At 53.0% G+C, this 26,805-nt stretch overlaps 1 protein-coding gene across 7 annotated transcripts; it reads right to left on the bottom strand.

Annotated features, from left to right (window-relative positions):
* Positions 1-25,820, bottom strand: FGD2 (FYVE, RhoGEF and PH domain containing 2). 7 transcript variants are annotated; one of them, XR_014062158.1, is made up of 17 exons: positions 25,635-25,820; positions 25,192-25,408; positions 20,863-21,094; positions 18,121-18,201; positions 17,313-17,461; positions 15,441-15,597; positions 15,103-15,241; positions 14,532-14,590; positions 14,197-14,343; positions 12,688-12,780; positions 6,831-6,910; positions 6,704-6,734; positions 5,995-6,087; positions 5,117-5,375; positions 2,202-2,348; positions 899-1,045; positions 1-574 (listed from the first exon to the last, which is right to left on the bottom strand). XR_014062158.1 is itself a non-coding variant. In XM_081520335.1 (17 exons), exons 2-17 carry the CDS (start codon positions 25,257-25,259, stop codon positions 359-361), a joined length of 1,971 nt encoding a protein of 656 aa, XP_081376461.1. In that variant the 5' UTR covers positions 25,260-25,408; positions 25,527-25,820; the 3' UTR covers positions 1-358. The 7 variants fall into 7 exon arrangements, 6 of the variants coding, with proteins under 6 accessions (XP_081376461.1, XP_081376462.1, XP_081376460.1 ...); XM_081520335.1 differs by having other exon boundaries at positions 5,117-5,248; positions 25,527-25,820; XM_081520336.1 differs by having other exon boundaries at positions 5,117-5,248; positions 25,192-25,405; positions 25,527-25,820.
* Between the last annotated feature and the right edge of the window lie 985 nt (positions 25,821-26,805).

The raw sequence follows: 26,805 nt of genomic DNA, 5'->3' as shown, positions 1-26,805 counted from the left end.
TTTTTTGAATTTTTAACTTATTTTTATCTTTATTTTTCTGTTAGTTCATGCGCAGCCCGGGCTAAGAATCACCTTGGTGATCAACAGTCATGGGTTATCTGGGACTTTCCTAGTTTTAGAGCTGAAAGTCCCACATCCCAGGAAACCCCTCGGCCCTGGGTAAGCCAAGATATGCTTCTTCACCCCCTCCCCAGAGGAACGGACCCGTGTTTTCTGAATCTCAAATCAGGATACACAGGCTGAACACAGAAGACTGAAGATTGATTCTTTGAAAGGTTAGCTGGGGGTGGCAGGTCAGCCACAGCCTCAGCCCGTGGGCAGGAGTAGGGCTCTGTGGAGGAGAGGGGCTGGCAGTGGCTCAGTCAGACAGGTCCTTGTCACCGGGCCCCCCAGGGCTCCAGCCACTGGCCGCCCGCTCCATGGCCTTCACCCAGCGGCCCTTCAGCTCCTCGGTTTCAGCTTTGAAGGTGTAGAGCTGGCCTGACTGCTGCAGTTGGAAGACCCGGGCGTCTCCCTGGGGCCCAGCGGTCACCTGGTAGCCCAGCAGGGGGATGGAGGTGTGGGCCCGCATGTCCTGGGGGTGGAAGGGAGGGAGGGAGAGTTATGGCCACTGCCTCAGACAGCCGTTTGGAGGGTTCCAGCCACACGCCCGCCCCTTGCCCCCCCAAACACCCACGCAGTGGGGTGGGCTGGCAGGAGGGGCCTCAAAGAAGAAGACTGGTTGTCCCCCTGAGGCATGGCTTGGAGTCTGGGCCCAGCTCTAACCCTGTGTCTCGAGGGAACCAGGGCCTCACTGAGCCTCAGTTTCTTCATCTGACTTATGGGGCCAGCGGGACTCACCCCCACCCCACTGCCGACAGACACACGTACTGCGAGGAGGGGCAGGGAGCGGCGTTACCTGAGGGGCAGCATAGACGTAGAGCACGAGGGGGTCGTCCCGGGGGATGACACACCAGCCCCGGGACCCGCTCTTGCCCCACTTGTCCCCCAGGAGCTGCAGAAAGCTGCATATGAGGCTCTGCTCGGACCCCGCCACGGCTCCTTTCTGAAACCAGAGACAGGGACCGTCAGGGAACAGGGCTCCCACTACCCAATGTCGGCCATCAGAAAGCACTCTTTCTAAACCTTAATGGCAACCCTGCAAGATGCTATTTGTCCCTGAGGCTCCGAGAGGTCCCATCAGGGACTTGTAGTCACACAGCTGGCCAGTGGCAGAGCTGCACTCAAACACCAGCCAGCCTGAACTTGGGGCAGGGGCTGGGAGGGCGTATCCCCTGCAAGTTGCCCCCAGGGAGCCAGAACGGGAGCCTGAAAAGGGGCAGAGACCATTCCCCCTTTCCAGAAGCAAGCTATGTGGACCAGCGGTCAGGGAAGGTGTGGGCAGGGTCTGGGCCTAAAAGAATGGGGGAGGGTCGGATAGCCGGCAGATGTGGTGGAAAGGATCAGCTTGAACCTGGGAGCTGAATTCTGGTGGAATAGGCTGGGGTCTTCTCCCACCTCCCAAGGACAGTGGGATGTCAACCTGGCTTTAATGAGGTGGGGTGGTGCAGAGGGCGGTGGTGGTAACCAGTGGCTGGGCTGGGTACTACTGTATGTGTAGCACGAAGCTGAATACAGCTAGTGCTCCAGAGGTGGGAGCAGCCTGGGGAGCCCCAAAGGCAGCAGAGACTACCTGTGGCACAGATCAGAGACCTGGCTCCTAAGTCGCCACTTGACCTTGGGTGAGTCACTTCTCTGGGCCTGGGTCTCCCTGGGATAGAACCAGCCGGTCCCTGAAGGCCCTTCCAATTAGAATGGAGTCTTCAGTCTGCCTCTTTCCTGCAGTGGGACCCTGAGCCTCAATCTCCCCATCTGTAAAATGGAATCAGTGGCACCAGGTCTCTTCACCTCCTGGGACTGCTGGGGCATGGGGTCTTGAACAGGAGTGCTCCAGAGGGGTTGTGGGATCACTGGATGGGGAGGCAGAGGAGGGGCTGGGAGCCCGGGTGACAGCCTGGAGCCAGAAGTTGCTTCCATTTGGTGACAGGCCCGGCTGTGTTTTATTTGGCAGGGTCGGAGATGTTAGCGGGGGTGTCCATGGGCAGAGAGAAGGAGGGGGGTGTGTGTGTGACCACGGCAGGCTACTCTTTCCGCGCCGAGGACAGCACCAGCACTTGGGAGGCCCTGCACACGTTTGCTGAGCGGAGGCAGCCGACCCTCACCTCCAGGATGCCCCGTCTCTTGTCTTCCTTTTCCTCAGGGAGCACGTTTCCGGTGAGGAACGTGTAGCAGTCCAAGCAGACTCGATTGGGCCTGTTGTCATCGTACTGGAGCTCCGCCCGGTAGTCCGAGCACCTGGCACACACCACCTGGGGGAGGACAGGCAAGGGGGGCTTAGAAGCTGTTCGTGCCTTGGCCTGGGAGGTGGGGACACGAGAGCCACCAGGGACTAGAGGAAGAACAGGCTTCAGGAGATGGAGACAGAGCGGGGCCTCCCCTGTCCTGACAGCCTCCTGGTGGGGGGCGGCTCAGGCTCCAGGGCCCCCAGCTGGGGGGCTTGAGATGTGGGCCCCTCTGAAGGAGCTCAGCCTCTTTCCCTGCACGGTCCCCTTTGTAGGGGCAGCTCCTAATCCCGGGGGCTTGACCGGCACTCACCCCTTGCGTCTCATCACTTCTCTGAATACTCTCTCTCTTTCCCTTCTGCCATCTCATCTGACTTCCTGTGCCCCCAGCAAGGGACCAGCCTTGGGACTTTTACCTTCACTTTGCAATGAGGGGGCAGTGACTTGGCGAGGGCCACACCGCTCACGGGTAGCAGCAGCCCTCCTCACTCGGAACGTGTCTTTACAGTCCTACAGTTGAGCATTAAGTCATACAGATTTTGCAATCCACTCAAACTTAGAGTCAAGCATGTTCTGATACCAAAATGGTGAGCTGGCAGTTTTTGCCAGGAAGACCTGCCATGTGCAGTCTGTGGAGGGGGGCTTGTCCCCCAGCCCACCACGGAGTCGCCCCCAAGAAGGCCGCAGCAGATCAGGCTGGGGAGATCGGGTGAAAGAGGCATGAGAAAACCTGGGGAGAAACACAGACACAGCAGAATGCAACTTCCAGGAAGACTGGGGTGTCAGTGAGTCCAGGAAGTGGGACTGGAAATGGGGGCAAGAGAGCGAACCTAGGAGGAAGGGTAACTCATCAGGGAGCCGGCCTGTGTGCCCAGCACAGCACGTGGCCTGGGAGGGACCCTTAGGAGAGGGCCTGGGCTTACCCCACCCTCACCAGGATTCCTGTCTGGCAGGCGGGGAGGCAGAAACTGGGCACCCAACCACCGAAAGGATGACTCACAGAGTACATAGGTTTGCACGGGCACGAGAAACCCCAGAATCGGGCCAAGGGTGTCTCACAAAGCCCTACGCGCAGGGCTTCAGCTGCCTTTGGAATATTTAACTTGATTTTTTTTTTAATTGAGATTTAATTCTTTAAAACATTGTTAGAAACTTTTTATTTTCTTCTCTCTCCTCTACCAACTTTTTATTTTCAAAAATTTCAAACCTGAAGACAAGTTGAAAGAATAATACAGTGATACCCCCACCACCAAATTCAGGGATTGTGAACATGTATTGCCACGTCTGATGTCTCCCTCTCTCCCTTTCTGTCTCTCTCCCTCGTTCTATATTTTTTTCTGAACCATTTAAGTTATAATCATTGTGTGTCTCATCACTCTTAAATATGTAACTTGTAGCTCCTAAGAACAAGGACATTCTCCCTACCCACAACGTCATGATCACACTCAGGAAATTTAACATCAACACAATATTATTATCTACATATGCTTCATAAACAAATATCCCTCAATGGTCCCAACAATGACTTCTGTATCTGCTTCTGTCTTTTCCCATCCAGGATTCGATCAAGGATCATATATTTCATTCAGTTCTCAGAATACTTTATTTCTTCCTCATACCAGGAAGGCAGGTACACGGGTGTTGCTATATTGTTCTCTGGGCCTCTCTGTATTTCTTAACTATTGTAAATAGTTTTTTAGAAACAACTTACAAAGTTACAAGTGTGAGTGGACTCGACTCTTATTTACTGATGTGACTCACTCAGAAGGGATGTTCATCCCCCAGATCCTGTCTGTTTGGCTCTGGGATGGAACTCACATCTGAACACAGGTGTGTCCCAGTCCTGGAAATTTACTTTTGTCCTCATTGCAGTTTAACACATTTTGGGGACACCTCCCTGACTGGCCCCAACCTGCCCAGCTGGTCTCCTCCTGTCCCCCCCACCCCCCAGGACATTAAAGACTGAGGTCATTAAAGGGCTCCCTGTGTTTGCAGAGTGAATGGAGAGGGTTGTAATGTCAACAGAGAACAGCTCAAGTGCAGCAGGTGCTTAAAAAGCAAAGCAAGATCTGCCTCTGATAACTGGGCCTGAGCTGATAAGACGGAGGAGTGGCCTGGCTCCTTCCTCCATCAGCTGGCGGCCGCTCCCCTGAGCAGTGCTGCCCCTGTGACTGAGGAAGGGGAAGGAAAGGAGGACAAGGAGAGGGAAGGGGTGAATCTTCTTTAGTTGACGCCTCACTACCGCCCAGGTGTTATTGATTCCCATTGTACAGGTGAGGAAACTGAGGCCTGAACGTGGCAGGCAGAGTTAGCCCCATAATGGGTAGGTGCTGGAGTGAGTGCTGAGGATCCGCCAAGAAGAGGAGCAGACAGTTAGCTGAGGTCGGTCAAGAAGAGCAGACAGGGAAGAGGGGTGTGTAACAGGCCTGGGGCTGATGAGGAGGTGGGTTCAAGGCCTAAAAGGGGCTGAAGAGTCTGACACTGGAGACTGTTCCCCGGTCCTGGGTCCTGGGACCTTGGGAAATGGTGGTAAGGAAGCAGGTGAATGAATAGGGTCGGCTTTGGGGAATGTCTTGAGCTGGTGGCTTTAACCTGTCTGAGCCTTGGGTCGCAGCTGCAGAAAGGGGATTAGGGGTGGGGGGAGACCTGCTTCACACATGGACACCATGAGGTCCAAACGAGGTAACGCACACGTCTGGCTGGGTCAGCGCCCAGCGCTTCTGCACCAGCTGAAGTGGGCAGGGTGGGCAGGGCAGGGCCCAGGCTGGGCAGGTGGGGGCCGAGGGGATACTCACATAGCCACAGGCCCGGCAGTGGTGGCGGCGGCGTGTCAGGGCGTTGAAGGGCTCCTGGCAGCGCATGCACATGGTCACCATCTTGTCCCGCACCCACTGGGGCGCCCGGAGGCCCAGTTCCACAGACTGCAGCTGTGGGACAGCGGGGCGGGCACTTCACTGCCCCAGTCCACTCCCCGAGGCCCTGGGCCCTCTGCCCACCAGCTTGCGGCAGAGAGTCTGCAGGCTGTGCTTCCCAGCGGCTCCCACATGAAGGGAACTGAATGGATAAAGACCACACTTAGGGGAGGTCAGTTGTTCCACCTCCTGCATTACAAGTGAGGAAACTGAGGCCAGAGAGGTCAAGGGACTCAGCAAAGACACCAAGCAGGCCACAGTTCAGAGCTCAGAGCTGAAATAGTCACAGACACTCTCCATAACTGCCACCCCACCTGCCTTCCACTTTCCCTTGGTCTAGCATTTTTCAGGCACTTTCAAAACCCCAACCTGCACACACACACACACACCCCACATCCCACACCCAGAGTTATACTTATAGACCTGAAATCCTTCCTGGGAGCAGCTGCACAAAGAGGCTCCCAAAGGACTTTCTTGCTAATAAGGGAGTGTTTGGCACTGAGTTTCTATGAGTAGGGTGATGCTGGGGTGTGGGGCTTCCCCTGATCCCTCGGAATCATTCGTGATGGGTGACATGCCCCCGCCCTCCAAGCTGCCTAGGTAGAGCCAAGAGAGGGAGTCAATCCTGTGTGAGGCTGGCGGCTCCAAGCGGGGTGGGGTGGGGGTGAGGTGAGGTAGAAATACAGAGCCTGCATTTACCTCCTGCTCCTGGGGGCCTCCCTGCATCTACCTCCTGCTCCTGGGGGCCTCCCTGCATTTACCTCCTGCTCCTGGGGGTCTCCCTCAGGGCTCTGGACTGCCGCCTTGAAGGTTTCATTCCGCTTCTCGATTTGGTCAATGGCGGCTTGGCAGGCCTGGTGCGGGGTGGGGGTGGGGGATTCAGGCAAAAGGAGGTGGTTGAGGGGGAGGCAGAAGGGGCTTGCTCATCCACACATTCAACAAGCACTGCTAAAAGCCTACTGGGTGCTGGGCACAACATTCCAAGCGTACACATCTGATTAAAGGGTGGAGAAACTATTTGGCCACCTGATGGGAAGAGCCAGCTCATTGGAAAAGACCCTGATGCTGGGAAGGATTGAAGGCAGAAGGAGAAGAGGATGACAGAAGGTGAGATGGTGGGATGGCATCACCAATTCAATGGACATGAGCTTGGGCAAACTACGGGAGATAGTGAGGGACAGGGAGGCCTGGCGTGCAGCAGTCCATGGGGTTGCAGAGTCAGACACGACTGAGCAACTGAACATACAACAGATGTGAAAACTGAGGCTCAGAGATGATAAACGACTTGTCCCAGGCCATTCAGCGGCAAGATTTGAACCTGTCTGACACCTACAACTACTACTGAGTTGAGGAAGAGCAAGTAGGTGCGTGTGTGCTCACACGCCCACATACATACACACACACACACTCAGCACCCCTCCCTCCCCCACAGGCACAACCCTAGGGGCCCTGGAGCTTTTGTTCTGATACCTGCAACCAGGAGATCATTTCCTCCTGGGACCTGCTCAGAAAGAGAACACAGGTGTTGAGGGGAGCGGCCCCTCCCAGTTTTCCCGTCTCTCCCCGCCCCCCCCACCCCCCCGCTCCCCCTGCCTACCTGGCCCGCAGCTGCAGGGTTCGCTGCTTCCCGGACACCAGGAAGGAGTGGGGGAACTCTGCGTCAGTCAGCTCCCGCACCTGCTCGGAATGGGAGGGAGAGATGGCTCAGACTCCCGCCCGTCCCCCCAGGCACTGTGGTGGGGAGCGAGGAGGATCGTGCCCCAGGGACAATTCAAACAGAGGGACAAGGATGGGGAGCTTGTTCAGTGGCTCCCCATTCTGTCCAGCCCAGCCAAGGCGCCCCGAGCTGGCCTCGATCTACAGAGCAGATGGGACCTGGGGCTCGTGGAACTTCAGCAGATAAGCCTGCCCAGGGTGAGGCGGGGACGACGGCTCCAGACAAAGGGGTCACCAAGATGGAAACTGGCTCACACGCTGGGTTTGGGGACACGGCTTTTCCAAGAGCAGACATAGGGCCTAGGATGAGACCCTCTGCCCCATATTGTGAACGAAGAAATTGATCAACCAACTCGACAGATCCGACAGATCCCCACCTCCTGTCTTTCACCACCCTCATCCCAGAACTCCGCAGGTTCCGAGGCCGCTGTGAAGGCTGCCAGTCACAGAGCGCTTCGCTGAGCACCCACACATGTTCTCATTTAACAGGCGCAACTGCTGAACCCACGGACCAGTTCTAACACGTAACGGCCACCATGTGTCCCTGAGGGCACTGCCTGTCACCGGCCGCAGTCCTCTGGCACAGCTGAACCCGTGGGCATCTACCAGTTTACAGGAAGCATGGGGGACGGTGGGACACACTGAATGACACCATGGGGCTGCGGTCAGCAAAATCCAGACTGAGAGCGACTCTGCCAGAGAAACGATCTGATTTTCAATTTATAAATGAGAGAAAAGTAGGAGAGGGAAGTATGATAGATAAAAGGGCATGTAAGAAGCATATCACAAATGATTCTCGCAGATCAGCTGTGAGAAGGCAATTATGAGATAGCCAAGGAAAACCAAGGGATCTTATTGTTATTAAATAAGTATCATTAATTTGTTAGATGTAATCATGGTACTGTAGGCGTCTTTTAGGGCAAAAAAAAAAGAAGAGTTCTTGGGCTTTCACTGGTGGTACAGTCTGAGTTTCCACTGCAGGGGGCAAGGGTTTGATCCTTGGCTGGGGAACTAATATCCCACATGCAGCATGGAAAGGCCAAAAAATAAATAAAATAAAATATCTTTTAAAAAAGAGTTCCTGTCTCTTACAGAGACATACTGAAGTATTTGTAGGTGAAATGATTATGCGTCTGAGATTTGCTCTTAAACAATCCATTGGAAAAGGGGACTAAAGGGAGAGGTTACTGAGGAAACCAGTTTTGAGTTGACAATCATCATAACCCAGTGATAAGTATTTATGAGGTACCATTTTCTCCCCTTAAAATAATAAACAGTGAAAGAAAATCTTCACAGCAACCTTGAGAGGCAGATATTATCACCCTCATTTGGGAGATGAGGAAATGGAGATCAGAGAGAGCAAGAGACTTGCTTGAGGTCACACAGCATCTAAAGAGCAGAATGAAGACTCAAACTCAGGGTTTTGGTCCTCACGGGTAAGGTAGAAGCACGTCTCTTTCTCTTTCTACCCCAGAGCCCAGTAAGCACAGATGTCTCCCAGGCCGTGTGAAGACAGGGTCGTGAAAGGAAGTGAAGACACAGACCTGGAGCCCAAGGGCCTAGCATGGAGGAACGTGAACCGACCTGACACCTGGCCCCTCTGCCAGCTCCCCGCCACAAGGTGAGCAGGCCTTGGCACGCTTCCAGGCGGCCCACCACACCCGCAAGAGCATGGCTTGCTCACGTGAAGCCTGGTCCACCCGTTGGGCCCACAGAATCTGTCTGTTCCCTCTAGAAGGGGGCTGGATGTGATCGGCTTTTGATACCCTTGACAATGCAGAGGCTCAAAGGGTCTATATCAGGAATCTGGCAAGTCTCCATGACTGACTGGGGGAGGGAGAGGGGAGAGGGACAAGAAGGGAGAAATCTAAGGTTTGGGGGCCAGAGTTAGGAAGAAACGTGACGCTTGAGAGTTAGGAAGAAATGTGACGCTTGTCATAGAAAAGAGGAGCTGGGGAGACCCCTGACCTGAGGGACCACCTCTGCAGGGGTGCAGGATGCAGGTTTCTGGAGGACAGTCCCCTGAGCTGGGCTGTGCTCAGGCTCAACCACCAGACTTGGCTGTCAGGTCCCTGCCAGCCCATGCAGAGTCTTTGTGCTAATTAGAAAAAAGACACCCCTTCCTCAAAACACTTTACTGACATCTGTTGGCAAACTGGTGTAATAGTCAAGAGTCTGGTTTGTTGAACCAGAGACTTGACTGCCATCTGCTGGACAATGAGAACCGTCCGTATACAACCTGTGCTTCTGCTGTGGCCTCCGCGGTGTGCTCCTCTCAGCTGGGGTGTGCTTAGCAGTACACAACCTGCACAGATGTCCATGGAGACACTGAGTACGCAAGGGCCCACACCCCTTCCTGCTTCCCAGGCTGGCCCTGTGCAGAATGGTGCAAACATAGGACCCAAGCACACTGGGAGGAGAAGGGGATGACAGAGGATGAGATGGTTGGATGGCATCACCAACTCAATGGAGACGAGTCTGAGTAAACTCCGGGGGAGTGGTGATGCACAGGGAGGCCTGGCGTGCTGCGGTCCATGGGAAGGCAAAGAGTCGGACACGACTGAGTGACTGAGCTGAACTGAGACCCTGAGGGGTGGGAATCAGCTGCTGAGATCCAGGGCTCCCTGACACTCAGGAAGGAGGGAGGTCAGCGGGGTATGGGCCAGTGGGAGCCATCATGGTGGTCAAAGACCAGACCTGCCTCCAAACCTCAGACTCGGAAAATCATTCCTGTACAAACGTGGCTGAGTGTACAGCTCTGCACCCACCAGGCCCGTGCCATCCAGGAGAGGGCGTTGTGTGACCACCAGTGCATCAGACATGCCCTGCAGTGATTGTGTTCACAGAGACTGGCAGACGCCGGGAACCCGGTGCACACATCCTGAGCGTCAGACACTCTAGGGAACATATTTATGGATTTCCTCTTTATGACTCTGTTTTGGTCTCTATATTTCTTGGCTTTTCTGTCAATCTTTGCCTCTCTTTTTCTATGCCTGGGTCTCTGCCAGTCCTAAGACAGGGCTGCCAGTCTCCAGTTTCTCTGTTCGTAACTCTCCATAACCTGCCTTTTTCAGTCTCACTCACCACGGCTCCCAGACGTACAAGCGCACGCCCACTCTGGTCTCTGGGACATTCTGGCCACTTCAGTAAGAGAAGCTAGATAAGACAGAGTAGGGGGCTGCGTTCCCAAAAGACCTCAGTCCTCTGAGGCATGGGGGATGGGCTGTGAACCCCCAGCAACTGCCTATGTCCTGCCATCAGCTCTTCTCACCCTCAGGCTACACCCCACCCCCAGGCCCTTGATTCAGCCCCAAATACCAGGCAAGCTGAGTCAGGAGCAGGGACAAGGCCCTCCTGCAGGGGCTCTCAGAGCTCAGGAGGTCTCCAGGGGCAGAAGTGTCCTGCCTTCAGCTCCCTCCAGGGGCAAATTCTGGGAGTTGTCATGTGGAGGTAAGGAGAGGGAAAGGGGAGATGGAAAGGTACTAAAAGGGGCCAGATCTGACCTCTGTTTCTTCCAGCCCCGGCCACTGGGACTTAGGAGCCATCAGAGATGGGTGGCCAAGAGGGTTTTCTTCCCATTTCCTCCACTATGCCTGCAATTCCACCCTATGCTTTATCCCTCTGGGTTGAAGCCTTAGTAGGAGACAGTATGGTATTCTGGTTAGATCCAGAGGCTCTGGACTCTGTTATATTTGGGCTTGATCATGCAAACAAGGATTTGCTGTGTGACCCCCAAGCAAGTTACTTAATCTTTCTGAAAGTGAAAGTTGCTCAGTTGTGTCCAACTCTTTGCGACCCTATGGACTATATCCATGGGATTCTCCAGGCCAGAATACTAGAGTGGGTAAGCCTTTACCACTGAGCCAGCTCTTTACCAGCTGAGCCACAAGGAAGCCCAAGAACACTAGAGTGGGTAGCCTATCCCTTCTCCAGCGGAACTTCCCAACCCAGGAATCAAACCAGGGTGTCCTGCATTGCAGGCAGATTGTTTACCAACTGAGCTATCAGGGAAGCCCTAACCTTTCTGGGCCTTGTTGTTGTTTTTTTTTCAATCAGTGTTTAGGTTCACAGCAAAATTGAGAGGAAAGTACAGAGATTTCCCATATACCCCCTGTGCCCCTACATGCACAACCTCCTCCATTAATAACACTTCCCCACCAGAATGGTACATCTGTAGAATCAATGAACCTATCATTATTACCCAAGGCTCATAGTTCACATCAGGCTTCACTGTTGGTGTACATTCTGTGGGTTTGGATAAATGTGTAAAAACTGATATCTCCCAGTATATAGACAGTGGAATCCATGGGGTCACAAAGAGTCGGACACGACTTAGCAACTAAACAAAAACAACAAGCATTGCAGCACCATACAAAGTAGTTTTATTGCCCTTAAAATCCTCTGTGTTCATCCTTCCCTTCCCCTAACCCCTAGTAACCACTGATCCTCTCACTGTCTCCATCCAGAATGTCTTTTCCAGGATGTCATACCATTGGAATCATACAGTAGATGTACACCGTATGTATATATGTAGCCTTTTTAGATTGGCTTCTTTCACTTAGTGATATGAATTTAAGTTTCCTCCATGTCTTTTCATGGCTTTATAGCTCACTCCTTCTTATCACTGAATAATATTTCACTGTCTGGGTGTATCACTTTATTTCCTTATTTTTGAAAATGGAATTAACTACAGATATCCTCAGACCGTACACAGTTATTTACTGCAGTCTCATTTGCAGACACTGACAGCTGAGAACAATCTAAACGTCTATCAGTAGTGGACTGGTTGAAGGAATTACGGTACATCCACACCCTAGGATACTATGCATCTATGCAAAAGAATGAGGAAGCTCCAAATGAACTGAGTTCTAACCATCTCAGAATAAGTAGCTAGTTTAAAAAGTCCAGCACAGAACAGTGTATGTGAAAAACACTGTTTATGTGAAACAAAAGTAAGGATGCCATAATGATTACACTACCTCTGGGAGGCTTCACAAGGAGCAAAAGCTGCCTCTAGGAAAGGGAACTCGGGGATGGAGTGCCTATATGTGCAATACATGTTGCATATTTTTTTTATATAGTTTGATTTTGGAATGTGTATTATTTACATTTTTAGGTAATAAAATTATTTTTTTAAAGATTTTTTAAAAACTAAAGAATTGCAGGGGATAATAATAGCCCCTACATCCCAGGGCTGTTATGAGGGTTCAATGGAATGATGCAAGGCCTAACCCACGGGGACCACTCAGTCAACAGGTGCTATTACGGGCTGCTGTCCATGCTCATTCGTGGCCATCTCTTGATGTGGACACATCCAAGTCGGCCAGTGAGCTGACAGTGGAGACCCTTCCTACTCAAAGCTCCAGTACTGGCGTCCGCCACATGTGCCAGGAGCTGGTCAGAAATGCAGAATTTCTGACCCCACACCAGATCAACTGAATCAGAACCCACTATTTTAACAAGATTCCCAGGGGATTCATGTAGTCATAAAGGTTTCAAAGCCCTGGTATAGATGGTAGGGAAAGCAAAGTGAAGCTGGGCGCTGGGAAGGACCCTGGACAGGAAGGCTGGAAGCCCAGGTGGGAGAGATCTAAGCCCCATCTTTTCTGCCTTCACATTGCCCCAGACCTGCTGCACCTGGGTTCCTGGACTGAGTCGCTGGTCCGGCCCTCCTGCAACTCCCCACCCTTGGTCCGACCCTGGGGGTGAAGCCCACGGGTGGTTGGGGTGCCTCTTACCTTCATGCCTGCCACATCAATGCGGGTCCTGACCTGGAAGTGGGCGCCCACCTGGATGACCCTGGGCACACAGTAGAGCAGCATGTTGTTGAACTGCAGGAGACATGAGCGGGCGTGTGTGCACAGGGACAGGGGTGGCAAGGACAAGCAGGCGGGCTTCGCTGGACATGGGCTGAGCCCCACTGGACCTCCCTCCCCTCTAGCCATGCGCTGGGCCAGCTCACAGGACAACACAGGTGTGATGAGAAAAGGGCGGTCTAGCCCCACTCCACCTGGGATGCTCACCGAGGGGCTGCCCGACTTGTGGACTTCAGGGGACCATGGCAGACTTTGGAGACCTACAAGGCCTTTCTCACAGGCGTCAAGGGTGGCAGAGGCTTATCAGAGATTGTAGCTCCCTCCGCCAAACCTCCAGGTGGGACCAGTTTCCAGATCTCCAGGAGACCCCTTGGCTTCCTCACTGCAAACCAGGGCCATTCTTCCTAGCAGCCAACCTAATTCCCTCCTGACGTGCACCCTCTAGGGCCTCCTTGGTGGCACAGCAGTAAAGAATCTGCCTGCTAAGGCAGGAGACACGAGTTTGATCACTGGGTCAGGAAGATCCCCTGGAGAAGGACATGGTAACCCACTCCATTCTTGCCTGAAAAATCCCATGGACAGAGGAGCCTGGCGGGCTACACAGTCCACGGGGTCACGAAAGAGTCGGACACGACTTAACGACTCAACATCAACAGCAACCTGCCCTCTCTAGAGCACAGATTGACACCACAGGTTTTGGAGCCAAACAGACTGGGTTCAGATTCTGAGTCTGTGGCTTCCTAGGACATGTCTGGGAACCCCCTCAGCTGGAAATCCCTGAGGCTTGGAGGCAGCATGTGATTTGTCCCAAGTCAAGGCCAAGATTTTTCCAGTAGTCATGTATGGATGTGAGAGTTGGACTATAAAGAAAGCTGAGCACTGAAGAATTGATGCTTTTGAGCTGTGGTGTTGGAGAAGACTCTTGAGAGTCCCTTGGACTGCAAGGAGATCAAACCAGTCCATCCTAAAGGAAATCAGTCCTGGGTGTTCATTGGAAGAACTGATGCTGAAGCTGAAACTCCAATACTTTGGCCACCTGATGCGAAGAATTGACTCATTTGAAAAGACCCTGATGCTGGGAAAGATTGAAGGCAGGAGGAGAAGAGGATGACAGAGGATGAGATGGTTGGATGGCATCACCGACTCAATGGACATGAGTTTGAGTAAACTCCAGGTGTTGGTGATGGACAGGGAGGCCTGGCGTGCTGCAGTCCATGGGGTCGCAAAGAGTCAGACACAACTGAGCGACTAAACGGAAACTGAACTGACCAGGGCGCCAAAGCCATAAGGATAGAGAAGTAGGCTTGTCCCTGTTCTCCTGCCGTGCCGGCCAGGTAGATGCCGGGCGGGCAGGACCTGGGGCAGATGGCCCATGCCTATGGACTCCCCTCCCCGGTGTGGAGCGAGCCGGCCCCCGCAGCATCCACCTACCAAGAAAAGGTAGCGCTCCATGGGGCCACTGCGGCGGAAGGAGATCTTGAGGACGGGGCCCTCGCGGAGCAGGGTGTTGGAGGGGTCGACTATGTCGTCCTCCAGGCCCAGGCGCTGGTACACTTCCCACAGTTCCTGCAGCCGCTCCTGGGGGCAGGAGGGCCACCCTCAGCCGAGGCCAGGCAGGGCCTGGCTGCTCCTGGAAGGCTGGCTCGTGCAGGCGGAGATGGGGTGTGGGGAGGAGGGCAGCAGGGGCTGGGTGTCGTGGGCAGGGTCAGGAGGGGCAGACACAGAGACCTGGGTGGGCTGGCTTCTCGGAGGACTAGGGTGCTCACCATTTCAGTGATGGCTGCGTTGGAGTGCTGAGCGGCTGAGAAGATCATGTCAAGGGCTTCTGAAAAGGGGGCAGGGTCGGCGTTACCCCCCCTGAAAATATGGGGCTGGTGGCTGAGGCAGGAGGCACCTTGAAGCCTAACCTAGAGGCCTCAGAGCCTGCCCTGAGCACCCCAGGAGCAGCCGTTACCCTGTAGCCTGGCGCATCCAATGTCTGGATGATGAGGGCCATTTCCCACCCAGGGTGAAGAGACTAGAGGCCCCTGAAAGACAGGGCCAACGTGGTTGGCCTCTGTGACTTTCACTGCCTGCTGTATCCAGGAGTGAAGGCACGATTTCAAATCCTAGCTCTGCTTATTTTTGGCTGTGTGACTTTGAGCAAGTCACTTAACCTCTCTGGGCCTTAGTGTCTAGAAGAAAAAATGACTAATGGTATAGACAATGTCTATGAAGTACAACAATGTTGATGGTCATCAAAACCGTCTTTAGCAGGTGCTCCATAAATTAGGGGAGTGGCTCTAGCCTTCCCAGTGCCGCCCCCCGCCCCCCTCAATTCACTGGGGGTGTCCTCACTCTGGGCATCAGCCAGGTCTGGGGCCTGGCCTGGCAGCTTCTGGACATAATCCTTGAGCAGCAGCTCATAGCGTGGGATTCTCTGCACAGGTTCCAGCATGTGGTGCTGCAGGGTCAGGCTAGCTGAGGCCTCGCTGCTCTTGGGGAGGGCGGGGAGGGAGAGGAGAGGGGTCAAAGGGGGAAGAAGTGGGTCAGGCTGCCCCTGAGGGTCGGGGGAGTGGGCAGGGCTGTGGAAGCCGCTGAGCCGGGGCGGTGCCCCAAATCGCTTGGGGAACCGGAGCCACCGCATGCTGGGGCTGGGCGTGCAGGGCTCTGCCCCGCGCCCACCCCAGCCTCACCTGGATACGGGTGATAACCTCCTGGAACGGTGGGGATTTGTCTGTCCAGGTGGCCAGCAGGTCGATGGCTCGCTCGAAGTTCTTGACATACTCACTGTACATCTTCAGGAAGGGCGCCAGCTTCTGGATCACATCACCGATGCGGGGGGTGGTGGTCCTGCCGGAGGGGCACCAGGTACTGCCCTCAGTCTGGGGACCTCTTCTCTTGACTCCACACAGGGTCAGGAGAGGCGAGGCTTCCCTCAACTCCCCCCCAACACAGCCTTTCTGCAGCACTCCTGGGTGCAGGTATTGGGGGGGGGGTGTCATCCCGGCACAGGTGTGCCCACTCCTCCTTAGACTGTGAGCCCCCAGAGGGCAGATGCTGACCTCTTCCATGGACAGAAGTCCCCTAAAGGTCCAGCACAGGGTCAGGCCCACAACAGGTGTTCAATGACCACCTGATGCTTGTTCTCATAATATATAACAAGGGCCACTTGCCCAGCACTGCCCAAGACATGCTGCATGTCTTGTCTCATTTAATTCTTACAACCCTTCACAGGGCAGGAAGGACAGACAGTCAGCGGCCCATCTTAGAGAGGAGGAAATCCAGGCTAAGAGAGGTAAGAAAAGGTCATTCAACCCTGGAATTATTACAGCAGAGCATCATCGATCTGGACCTGGCCTGTCTGAGTCTGATTTCCAACTGTACCACTTACTCCAGCTGTGTGTTCTTGGGCCAATCACCTAGCCTCACTATACCTCAGCTTTCCCATCTGAAAAAATTGGGCATGATGGTAGGCAACCTTACAGGGTTGTCTTTTTGGGAAAAAATTATTGAAAAAAGTTTTGATCGATCATAAAGTAAAAAGAATATAATAATGAATCCTTATAGATCCATCAGGTTCCCTGGTGGCTCAAATGGTAAAGAATCTGCCTGCAGTTTGAGAGACCTGGGTTCGATCCCTGGGTTGGGAAGATCCCCTAGAGAAGGGGATGGCTACCCACTCCAGTATTCTTGCCTGGAGAATTCCAAGGACAGACGAGTCTGGTGGACTACAGTCCATGGGGTTGCAAAGAGTCAGACACGACTGAGCATCTAATGCTATCTATAGATACATCACAGGATTTAACAATTACTAAGATTCTGAAGCTGAAACTCCAATACTTTGGCCACATAATGGGAAGGACTGACTCATTTGAAAAGACCCTGATAATGGGAAAGATTGAAGGCGGGAGGAGAAGGGGACGACAGAGGATGAGGTGGTTGGATGGCATCACCGACTCAATGGACATGAGTTTGAGTCAACTCCAGGAGTTGGTGATGGACAGGGAGGCCTGGCGTGCTGCAGTCCATGGGGTTGCAAAGCGTCGGACACAATGGAGTGACTGAACTGAACTGAAAGATTCTTTTTTGCCAAGAAATTTTAAAGGACATGCCAGACATCATGGCATTTCTTTGGCAAGATACTAATTTCACCACTAAATACTTTCGTGGGTATCTCTGAAAACAGAGAGGGGTTCCAGCCTAACCACAAGGCCATCATCACAGAGCGAGCTCATGTGAAGACTAAGCAAGTTAATCGGTGTAAAACCCAAGGCAAGGCAAGTAGGAAATCTTCAGTTAATGCTGGTGGTTTCCACTGCCTCCTAAGCCACTCAGCCTAGTGAGGACCTGATCCAGCCCCTTCTCCAGAACACACACACACACACACGTGCACACGACTCATTCAAGCCCTTCACTGTGCAGACAGAGCAAGCCCAGAGGAGTAGAGTCATGGCCACATAGCAAGGGCAGAGACCTAACAGGCCAAACCCAGTGTCCGGGAGGCTGCGCCCCGACTTGGCCAGGGCTGCAGTCGGGGGGCCCCAGGGACCCCTGCTGGCCCTCACCAGTCGTCCAGCCGCCGCTGCAGCTCTGGGAGGAAGAACTGCGAGTGGAACTGGTAGATGGAGGAGATATTGGAGAAGATGAGCCTGACCACGTCCTCGGGGAAGGCCTTGCTGCTGCGGGCCTCCTTCAGCAGCTCCTGGAAGAAGACCTGCAGCCGCCGCTGGGTCACTGAGCCTGTGGCCGAGGAGGAGCGCCCCTCCACCCCTGACACCGGCCCGGGGGAGATGGGCACAGTCCTGGGGGCTTCGGAGTCCCTCACCCAGCTTCCAGAACACTTCCACCTCCTTAACCTCCCATCATCCTCGAAAAACCCTGGGAAGAGAGGCAGGGATTATTCTGGCCACTTTACAGATGGGCAAACCAAGGGACTTGGCCAGAGGCTGGCAGCTGATGAATGTCAGGAACGGGCCCATCTTGTGTCTGTCAAGGCCTCGGACTTGGCCAGGCTCAGGATCCCACTTCAGTGATTTAACCTTCTTGCCTTAGGGCTCCCAATGACAGTGTGAAGGGCTAAGAATGGTGAGGACACTGGGAGCTGGGGTGACAGATGAGGATGCTGTGTGGGGCCTGGAAGGATGGGCTGGTGTGGCCTCCACTCCTGTGAGACCAGCCTAGGTACCAAGGGTGGAATCAGGAGCAGTGCTAATGAGCTGTATCCTGGTTTCTGCCTGAACTCCAGTCATCAGTTAAAGGACTAAGGCTTTCTAGAATCAGACCTGAGGTCCTAACTCTCAGCTCTTATGAGGTGGGCCAGAAGGGAGAGCAGGGGTAGGGTGAGGACTGGGGATGGGCGTCCTGGCCACTGGCCTGGTCCAGCAGGTGGAGGCGTGCCACGTAGGCCTGCTCAGTCTCCAGCAGCTCCCGGACAATCTTCTTCTCCTCAGGCTCCTGCAGGGAAGTTGGGAGGAGAAGGAGAAGGAGAGCTTTGGTCTCCTCTGATGGGAGCAGTATCCAAAGATGCCCCAGTGAGCGTAGCTCCCAGGACTCATGCCATGCTGCAGGCGCATCTGGATTGGTGCTGGGATGGAGAGAATGGGGCAGAGTGAGGCTGTGCCTAAGCCTTAAGAGGTCTGGAAGCTTCCACCTGTGCTCTCTTAGGAGCCATGAACTACCACATCTAGAGGTTTAGCTGCCCTGAGGGAGAGGCCACAGGGAGAGGAGAGGCCCTGGGACCTCACGGACAGGAAGCCAGGGGCCCAGCTGTGCTAGCATCCAAGATGAGCAAGCTTTCCAGCTGTCCCTGCCCAGGCACTAAGCTTGGGAGATGAGCTATCATGGGCATTCCTGCCTCAGCCAAGATCTGACTGCAGACATGTGGGAGCCCTTGTTATGGATTAAATTGTGTCCCCAAGTCAATATGTTAAAGCCCTAACCTCCCATGTGACTATATTTAGTAATTAAGTTAACTGATGTGGAGGGTGGGGCCCTAACCCATCAGGACTGGTGCCCTTATAAGAAGAGGGAGGGACACCAGGAGAGCATGTGTAGGAGAAAAGGTCGCGTGAGGACACAGTGAGAAGATGGGCATCTATAAGCCAGGAAGGGAGCTTTGCCAGAAACCAACCCTGCCAGCACCTTGACCTTGGATGTCCAGTCTTCAGAGCTGTGGGAAAATGTATTTCTGTTGTTTAAGTCACCTGTGCATGCTAAGTTGCTTCAGTCACGTCCGACTCTTTGTGACCCCATGGACTGTAGCCCGCCAGGCTCCTCTGTCCATGGGATTCTCTAGGCAAGAATATTGGAGAAGGGTTGCCATTTCCTTCTCCAGGGGATCTTCCTGACCCTAGGGATCGAACTCACGGCTCTTATGTCTCCTGCATGGGCAGGTGGGTTCTTTACCACCAGCACCACCTGGGAAGCTCTTTAAGTCATCTATCTGTGCTGTGCTGTGCTTAGTTGCTAAGTCGTGTCTGACTCTGTGACTGCATGGACTATAGCCTACCAGGCTCCTCTGTCCATGGGAATTCTCCGGACAAGAATACTGGAGTGAGTTGCCATGCCCTACTCTGGGGATCTTTCCAACCCAGGGATTGAACCCAGATCTCCCACATTGCAGGTGTATTCTTCAGCATTTGAGCCACCAAGGAAGCCCAAGAATACTGGAGTGGGTAGCCTATCCCTTCTTCAGGGGATCTTCCCAACCCAGGAATCAAACAAGGGTTTCTTGCATTACAGGTGGATTCTTTACCAACTGAGCTACCAGGGAAGCCCTTAAGTCACCTAGGCTGTTCTATTTTTTTTTGGCAGCCCAAGATAAGTGAAACCGATCCCAAGTGAGACCAACAGAAAAACTATCCAATAACATTCCAATCAACCCACAAAATTGTCAGAAATAGTAAACTGTTTGGCCACTACATTTTGGGGTAGTTTGTTACATAGCAAATGATAACCAGTAGTACTCTTGCCTGGAAAATCCCACGGACGGAGGAGCCTCGTAGGCTGTAGTCCATGGGGTCGCTAGGAGACGGACACGACCGAGCGACTTCACTTTCACTTTTCACTTTCATGCATTGGAGAAGGAAATGGCAACCCACTCCAGTGTTCTTGCCTGGAGAATCCCAGGGACAGGGGAGCCTGGTGGGCTGCCATCTATGGGGTCACACAGAGTCGGACACGACTGAAGCGACTTAGCAGCAGTAGCAGCAGCATACATAGTAAGTACCACTATGATCACATCTCCATTTTCTAAATGAGGAAACAAGTACAGTAGGGTTTCAGAGACTTGCCCAAGCTCACAGAGTGAGCCGAAGAGCTGGGACGTGAACCCTGGTGGTCTGGCTCCAGGGTGCAGAGCGTCCTGCAGCTGAACCCTTCAACTCCATAGACAAGAGAACTAAAGCCCAGAAAAGGGAGGTGACCTACCCAGAATCAGCCCAAGGGCAGGAATCAGCGCTGACCTCTATTTCTAGTGGGCAGTGTTGCCTCCTTCAGTGGGTAACCTGAGGCTACACGTGGGAGAGGTACCAGGTCCCAAGTTGAGTGGTCTTGGACAAGTTCCTTAAGCTGTCTGAATTTCAATCTCCATGCCTTAAAGACTCCTACAGGACTTCCCAGGCAGTTTAGAATCCGCCTGCCAATGCAGGGGACACAGGTTCAATCCCTGATCCGGGAAGATTCCACATGCATGGAGCAACTAAACCTGTGCACCACAAGTACTGAAGCCCATGTGCCTGGAGCCTGTGCTCCCCAACAGAGTGCTAATGTCTTCGCAACTAGAGAAAGCCTGTGCATAGCAACAAAAGCCCAGTACAGCCAAAAGTAAATAAATGCATAATAAAAATAAATATATAAATAATAAAAAATTTAAAAAGATTCCTTCAGTGAGGGGTATGAGAAATAATGTCAGCAGCAGGTTGCACAGTAGGCACTTAATCAAAGGCCATCAAGGGTGGGGGGGGGTGTGAATCTAGCTTTCAGCTGATCTTTGGTCACAGAAGACACCCCCCACCCACCCAGGGGAAGAGCTGGCTCTGGCTGGGAGAGAATGCATGGGGAGGAGATCAGTGGATGGCCCCCCAGCACCCCACTTCTTCCCTAGCCCTCCGGCACCTGTGTCCCTGAGCCGAGGCAGGTCCTGGGCTGGTAAGACTTCCTCCAGACCCCACTGGACAGCTTGTTCTTCAGGGAGCTCAGGTACCTCCTGCTGACTGTCCTGGACCCGGACTCCAGGGCCTCCTCCACGGTGGGCTTCTCCCAGGTCCCTTCAGGCATAGGAGACCTGCATCCAGGCTGCTGATGCCCAGCCTCCAGGCCATGGACTCTGGGCACTGCTCCTGTCGTCCTGAGGAGAAGAGAACAGTCAAGAGTAGGGAGAAGAACTGCACTTCTCTGGTAGGGATTTGGGGGCAATTAATGCAAATGGGAAGAGCCAACTCATTGGAAAAGACCCTGATGCTGGGGAAGATTGACGGCAGGAGGAGAAGGGGGTGACAGAGGATGAGATGGTTGGATGGTATCACCAACTCAATGGACAGGAGTTTGACCAAACTCTGGGCGATAGTGAAGGACAGGGAAGCCTGGTGTGCTACACTCTACGGGGTCGCAAAGAGTCGGAAACAACTTAGCGACTGAAAAACAACAACAATGCAAATCAGAGATGTTCACTGGCCTCTGAGTGACTGGCACACAGAAGGAATTGACAGACATCTACTTCTCTCCCGAACACCTTTTTGGAGGGAACTCCAGTCTTCAAAATGAGTCAGCGTAGACTGTGTCTTGTTTTCCGGGAACTACACACTTCCTTGTTTAAAATGCAGTGAGGAACACTTCCTTCTGCACATAGAGGATATTTTTTAACTTTTTATTTTGTATTGGCATATAGCCAATTAACAATGTTGTGATAATTTCACAACATTTTGACTTATTTAACTTCTATGCAGAGTTCATCATGAGAAATGCTGGATTGGATGAAGCACAAGCTGGAATCAAGATTGCCGGGAGAAATATCAATAACCTCAGATATGCAGATGACACCACCCTTATGGCAGAAAGTGAAGAGGAACTAAAAAGCCTCTTGATGAAAGTGAGAGAGGAGAGTGAAAAAGTTTGGCTTAAAGCTCAACGTTCAGAAAACAAAGATCATGGCATCTGGTCCCATCACTTCATGGCAAATAGATGGGGAAACAGTGGAAACAGTGTCAGACTTTATTTTTTGGGGCTCCAAAATCACTGCAGATGGTGATTGCAGCCATGAAATTAAAAGATGCTTACTCCTTGTATGGAAAATTATGACCAACCTAGATAGCATATTAAAAAACAGAGACATTACTTTGCCAACAAAGGTCTGTCTAGTCAAGGCTATGGTTTTTCCAGTAGTCATGTATGGATGTGAGAGTTGGACTGTGAAGAAAGCTGAGAGCCAAAGAATTGATGCTTTTGAACTGTGGTGTTGGAGAAGACTCTTGAGAGTCCCTTGGACTGCAAGGAGATCCAACCAGTCCATCCTAAAGGAGATCAGTCCTGGGTGTTCATTGGAAGGACTGATGCTGAAGCTGAAACTCCAATACTTTGGCCACCTCATGCGAAGAGTTGACTCACTGGAAAAGACCCTGATGCTGGGAAGGATTGGGGGCAGGAGGAAAAGGGGACGACAGAGGATGAGATGGCTGGATGGCATCACTGACTCAATGGACATGAGTTTGAGTAAACTCCAGGAGTTGGTGATGGACAGGGAGGCCTGGCGGGCTGCAGCCCGTGGGGTTGCAGAGTCGGACACGACTGAGTGACTGAACTGAATTTTCAGTGGGAACTATACCTCCACACCTCTCAGTTTAGTTTAGTTCAGTCACTAAGTCATGTCTGACTCTTTGCAACCCCATGGACTGCAGCACGCCAGGCTTCCCTGTCCATCACCAACTCCCAGAGCTTGTTCAAACTCGTGTCTATCAAGTCAGTGATAAAAAGGCAGCCTAGGGTCAGTTTCCTTCTCCCTCCAGGGACAAACTTTCATAGTGTAGCTTTCTTATCCTACCTACTGGATCTGCAGACCAGTTAAAATCTTCAGATAACAGAGGCCAGCAGCAAGGAATATATCCAACGACATGCGTTGTGCCCCATTCCCTTCAGTGTGGAAAGGCTTATGGTGACAGTACAGGGTGGGCACCCTTGTAAGAAAGGCAGACTGGGAAATGGAGGACCAGACAGGTACAAAATCTTCAAAGCTCTATGACAAAGGTTTTCATTACCCCCATTCTGCAACTAGAGAAAGAGAGGATCTTGCAGCAGGAGGGAGGCAGAGGTAGGATTCAGATCAGGCTGGCTGGCTCCTGAGTCTGAGCCCTAAACTGCCCTTCCCCATGTGAGTCAGGGAGAAATAGGTGCAGAGAGTCAGTGTGACTTGCCCCACATCACACACTGGCTGGTGGCAGAGAGAAGATTGTGACTCAGTCCCCCATGGTTCCTCACTGGCTCTTGCACCCCCGGTTCCTCAGCCCCTGGGTCTGCAGCTCATGGAGTTAGCTGAATCTCAGGCTTTCTGTTCTATGTTTGGTTTCAGCTTCTGCATTTCTCTCTCAGTGCCCCAGACCAGTTTCTGTTTCCTCTTCACTCCCTCAGTTTCAGATCAGTTAAGGCACTGAAAGACCTCACAAGAAAGCCCAGGCCAAGGCAGCTGGCCTCGGCCCCTCTCATGAGAGTGAGGGGTGACTCTCACCCTGCTGACAAGACCTCCTCTGAGCCCATTGTGGTCAAGGGCTGCCTCCTCCTGCAAGGGATATTTCTGAGGCAGAGCACATGTGCTGAGGGTCTCCACTGGGCAGGCCTGGTGTGTTGAGTAGGGTTGGTGCCATCTCTGCACACCCCAGGGGGTGGTGGTCCTGGAAGGTGGTGCCTAGAGCTGTCCTTGGTGCTGAACAGAACGAGTGGCCAAGGCCTCTGGGAGAGGCGGGGTCAGGTCACCTGATGAGGAAGCTGAATGGTCCTTCTAGATCCGCATGATGCTGCCTCCACCATGAAGCCCACACAAGAGGCTTTGTTTGCTCTGAGTGCCCTCGGCAGAGTGTCTAGACCCCTCTTAGGATATCTGTTGGTCATGACCTGGCATCACGGTCATTCCATGAGCTTAGCACCAAAGACAGAAGTCTTCTGGGCAGGGATCATTCTTTAGGCTTCTGCATCTGGTACAGGTCCCGTGCAATGCTGTGCTGTGCCACCCATTGCCCTCAGGATGGAGGCACTCTTCCCCTAGCTGCTGGGGGCATGGTGGCTGAGAGGTTACTGACTGGGTCCCTCCCTGGGAACTGCCCTCTCTGCAAGAGAGTGGCTTCAGCTAAGGTCAAGTCCACATCCAATGACTAGTCCATGTGGGGGTACAGAGACCTAGCCCTTTGCCTCGACTGGAACAGCCAGGGAGGCCTCCAGCTCCAGAACTCTCTGGAACAGGCTATGTCCTTTGACAAATGCATGGCAGTTCAACTTTTACCTATGCCCAGTGCTGCCTCCCTCAACCCCAAACCCTCCCCAGTAAACCTCCTGAAGAAAATCTCTATCCCAGAGTCTATTTCCAGAGAACCCTACCTACAACAGTCACGACCACTAACACAATCCCAGGCTTAAGAAATGACTGCAGAGTGGATTAATGTCACACACAGACACACGCAATGACCTCCAGCCTGTTCCTTTCAGAAGGAAGCCCCTGCTTTGCTCCTTGCCCATGGACTTAAAACACTTAAACCGCCCCCCCACCACCACCTCTCTGTGCCTCCCCTTTCTCACCTATAATATAGGAACAGAGATGGAACCTACCCCCAAAAAGCTGATAGATGATTAAATGAAATAAGTAGCAAACACACTCAAAACTCTGCCCCATAGATAGGCTGATTACACAATCTGCTTTGCCTGAGATGGTCTCAACCTTTCCTATGGTCCCCTCCCTCCTATCGAAAAAATGTAATGGCATCCTCTTTCGGTTTCAGTTGTGTCCTGATTTGAATGATAAATTATATGGTTATCCTCCTCCTCGTAGGGAGTAAGCTCTTGGTAAGTATTAGCTACTATTTCTGCTGGAAGGATAGTGGGTGGGGTTCTGCAGCCCAAACAGGGCATCTGGTCCACCCACACTCACATGCCTAATTATACACATCTGGACTGTCCCCAACACACCAACACACACACTCTCATCCCTGCCCAGACCTGGTACCCCAAACACTCTTCCAGGCCCTGAGGAACCTGTGACCGAAGGATGTGGGCACTGTCCGGACAGGAGGTGGGGTCCAGGACAAGGACACTGCTCACTGTCAGGACTCAAGGCAGCCCCAGACCTGCTCCTCAGCCAGGAGACTGGGAGGGCCTGGGCTGCCCAAGAGCCCAAGGGCAGGCAGCGGAGCTCAAGGGAGATGCCAGACAGCCCTGATGACCCTCCCCACCTCTATTACCCCATACCTGCTATTCTCAAACACAGTCACCAGACTGGACACAGATGCCAGAGTTTCCTCACTCGCCCCCTCCATCCTGCAGGCCTCCAGGGCAGCCCTCAGCTCCCCCCGAAGCAGGGTGGGAGGTCTCCAGCCAGCACACTCAGTCTCCCCCACCTGGGGCACAGGTGGGATACGGCATCCGAGTCCCGTCTCTCCTGAGGGCTCAGCAGACCTGCTCCCTGCTTCAGAGAGAAGAAAAAGGAAGTGGTCCCAGAGCCACAGCCCTGAAGGGGAAAGGCTAGGGCTCCCGCAGAGGGAGGAGCCTGCTTGGGTCCCATCCCTCCCCCCAGGGGCTCTGACCTTTGACTCGTGTAGACCCCTGGTTCCAGAAGCCACTCCAAGGGGGCAATGAGGGGCTAGAGGTGGCTTCCAGAACTGGGCTCTAGATGCTGACCCTGAGATGCTCACCACTCTGGCCAACCACACTTTCTCTCTCACAAGGTTCCCAGGGGATTTTATTTGGTCCTTTCTCCACAACTTCTTCTCTGCATCTGACCCTGTTCACTGCTGTAAGAAAACAGCTTCTTTAATTAAAAATAAATCACAAGCCTGTTAGGGGCTGGTAGAGAGAAGTAATGTGCTGTTCCCGCCTCCTCCCTCCCTGGGCTTCTCTCATTTTAATAACTGCTGTCTCCACCTTCTTGCCCCAGGGGAAGGCAACTTCCGCCCCGAAACTATGATGTTAATAATAACAAACACCACTCTTTTTTAGTGCTGTACAAGTATTTTCTCATTTAACACCACAACAATCTTATGAAGTGGGCCCTATTACGACCTTCATTTTACAGAAGAAAAAACTGAGGATCAGAGAGGTTAAGTAACTTGCCCAAAGTCACCCAGTAAGAAACACACAAAAAAGAAGTCAGACTTCTAAAGCAGAGGTCAGTGTCCTACAATTCCAGCAGATTTGGTTGGGAGCCTGGATGACCAATTCTTGCTGCTCCATCCTTGGGATTCCCTGCTCCCAGCCCACTGGGTTGTCTCTGCCTGACACCTCCCTCCTTTACGACTTGGTCTCCCAGCCCTTCCAGAACAATGATCTCTGCTTCTCTTCCCCTTATTCAAGTCTCACAGGCCCTTCAGGGCTCTCCCACTGGGTTCTGGTCTCACTTGCCCTGAGCCAGGGCCCACCACTGAGACTAGTCTTTGTCCTGGAGGGTAGGGACTGAGCCTCAGTCATTCTGGTACCTGAAGCGCCTGGCAGTTTCATGCGCCAGTGCCTGTGAAATGCTGGGGCCTCCCACACCCAAGAGCTTCCCTCCCTCAGAGTTTCACCTGAGCAATTTCTTCTAGAAGCAATGCCTTCTCCCCTCATGCCTAAACCTCACTAACTCTCCTCACTTTCTGTTATGGAAAATTTGGAAAATATGAAAAAGGAGACAGAATAATATAACGCATCCCCACGAACTCATAACTCAGACCCAGCAACCATCAACTCGTGGTCAGCCTTGTTCCATCTACAGCCACATTCACCGCCCGCCCTTCCCAGACCGGGTTGAAGTCAATCAGGTGATTTCACCCACAAATATTTCAGTGTGCTTCTATGATAAAAAGTGAGGAAATATATATACTCACACAC

Source organism: Giraffa tippelskirchi, chromosome 8, assembly GCF_054371585.1.
Source record: "Giraffa tippelskirchi isolate mGirTip1 chromosome 8, T2T-mGirTip1v1.2.pri, whole genome shotgun sequence".
NCBI lineage: Eukaryota > Metazoa > Chordata > Mammalia > Artiodactyla > Giraffidae > Giraffa > Giraffa tippelskirchi.
Note: the sequence above shows the minus strand (reverse complement) of the source record. Positions and strands in the feature narration are given on the sequence as shown.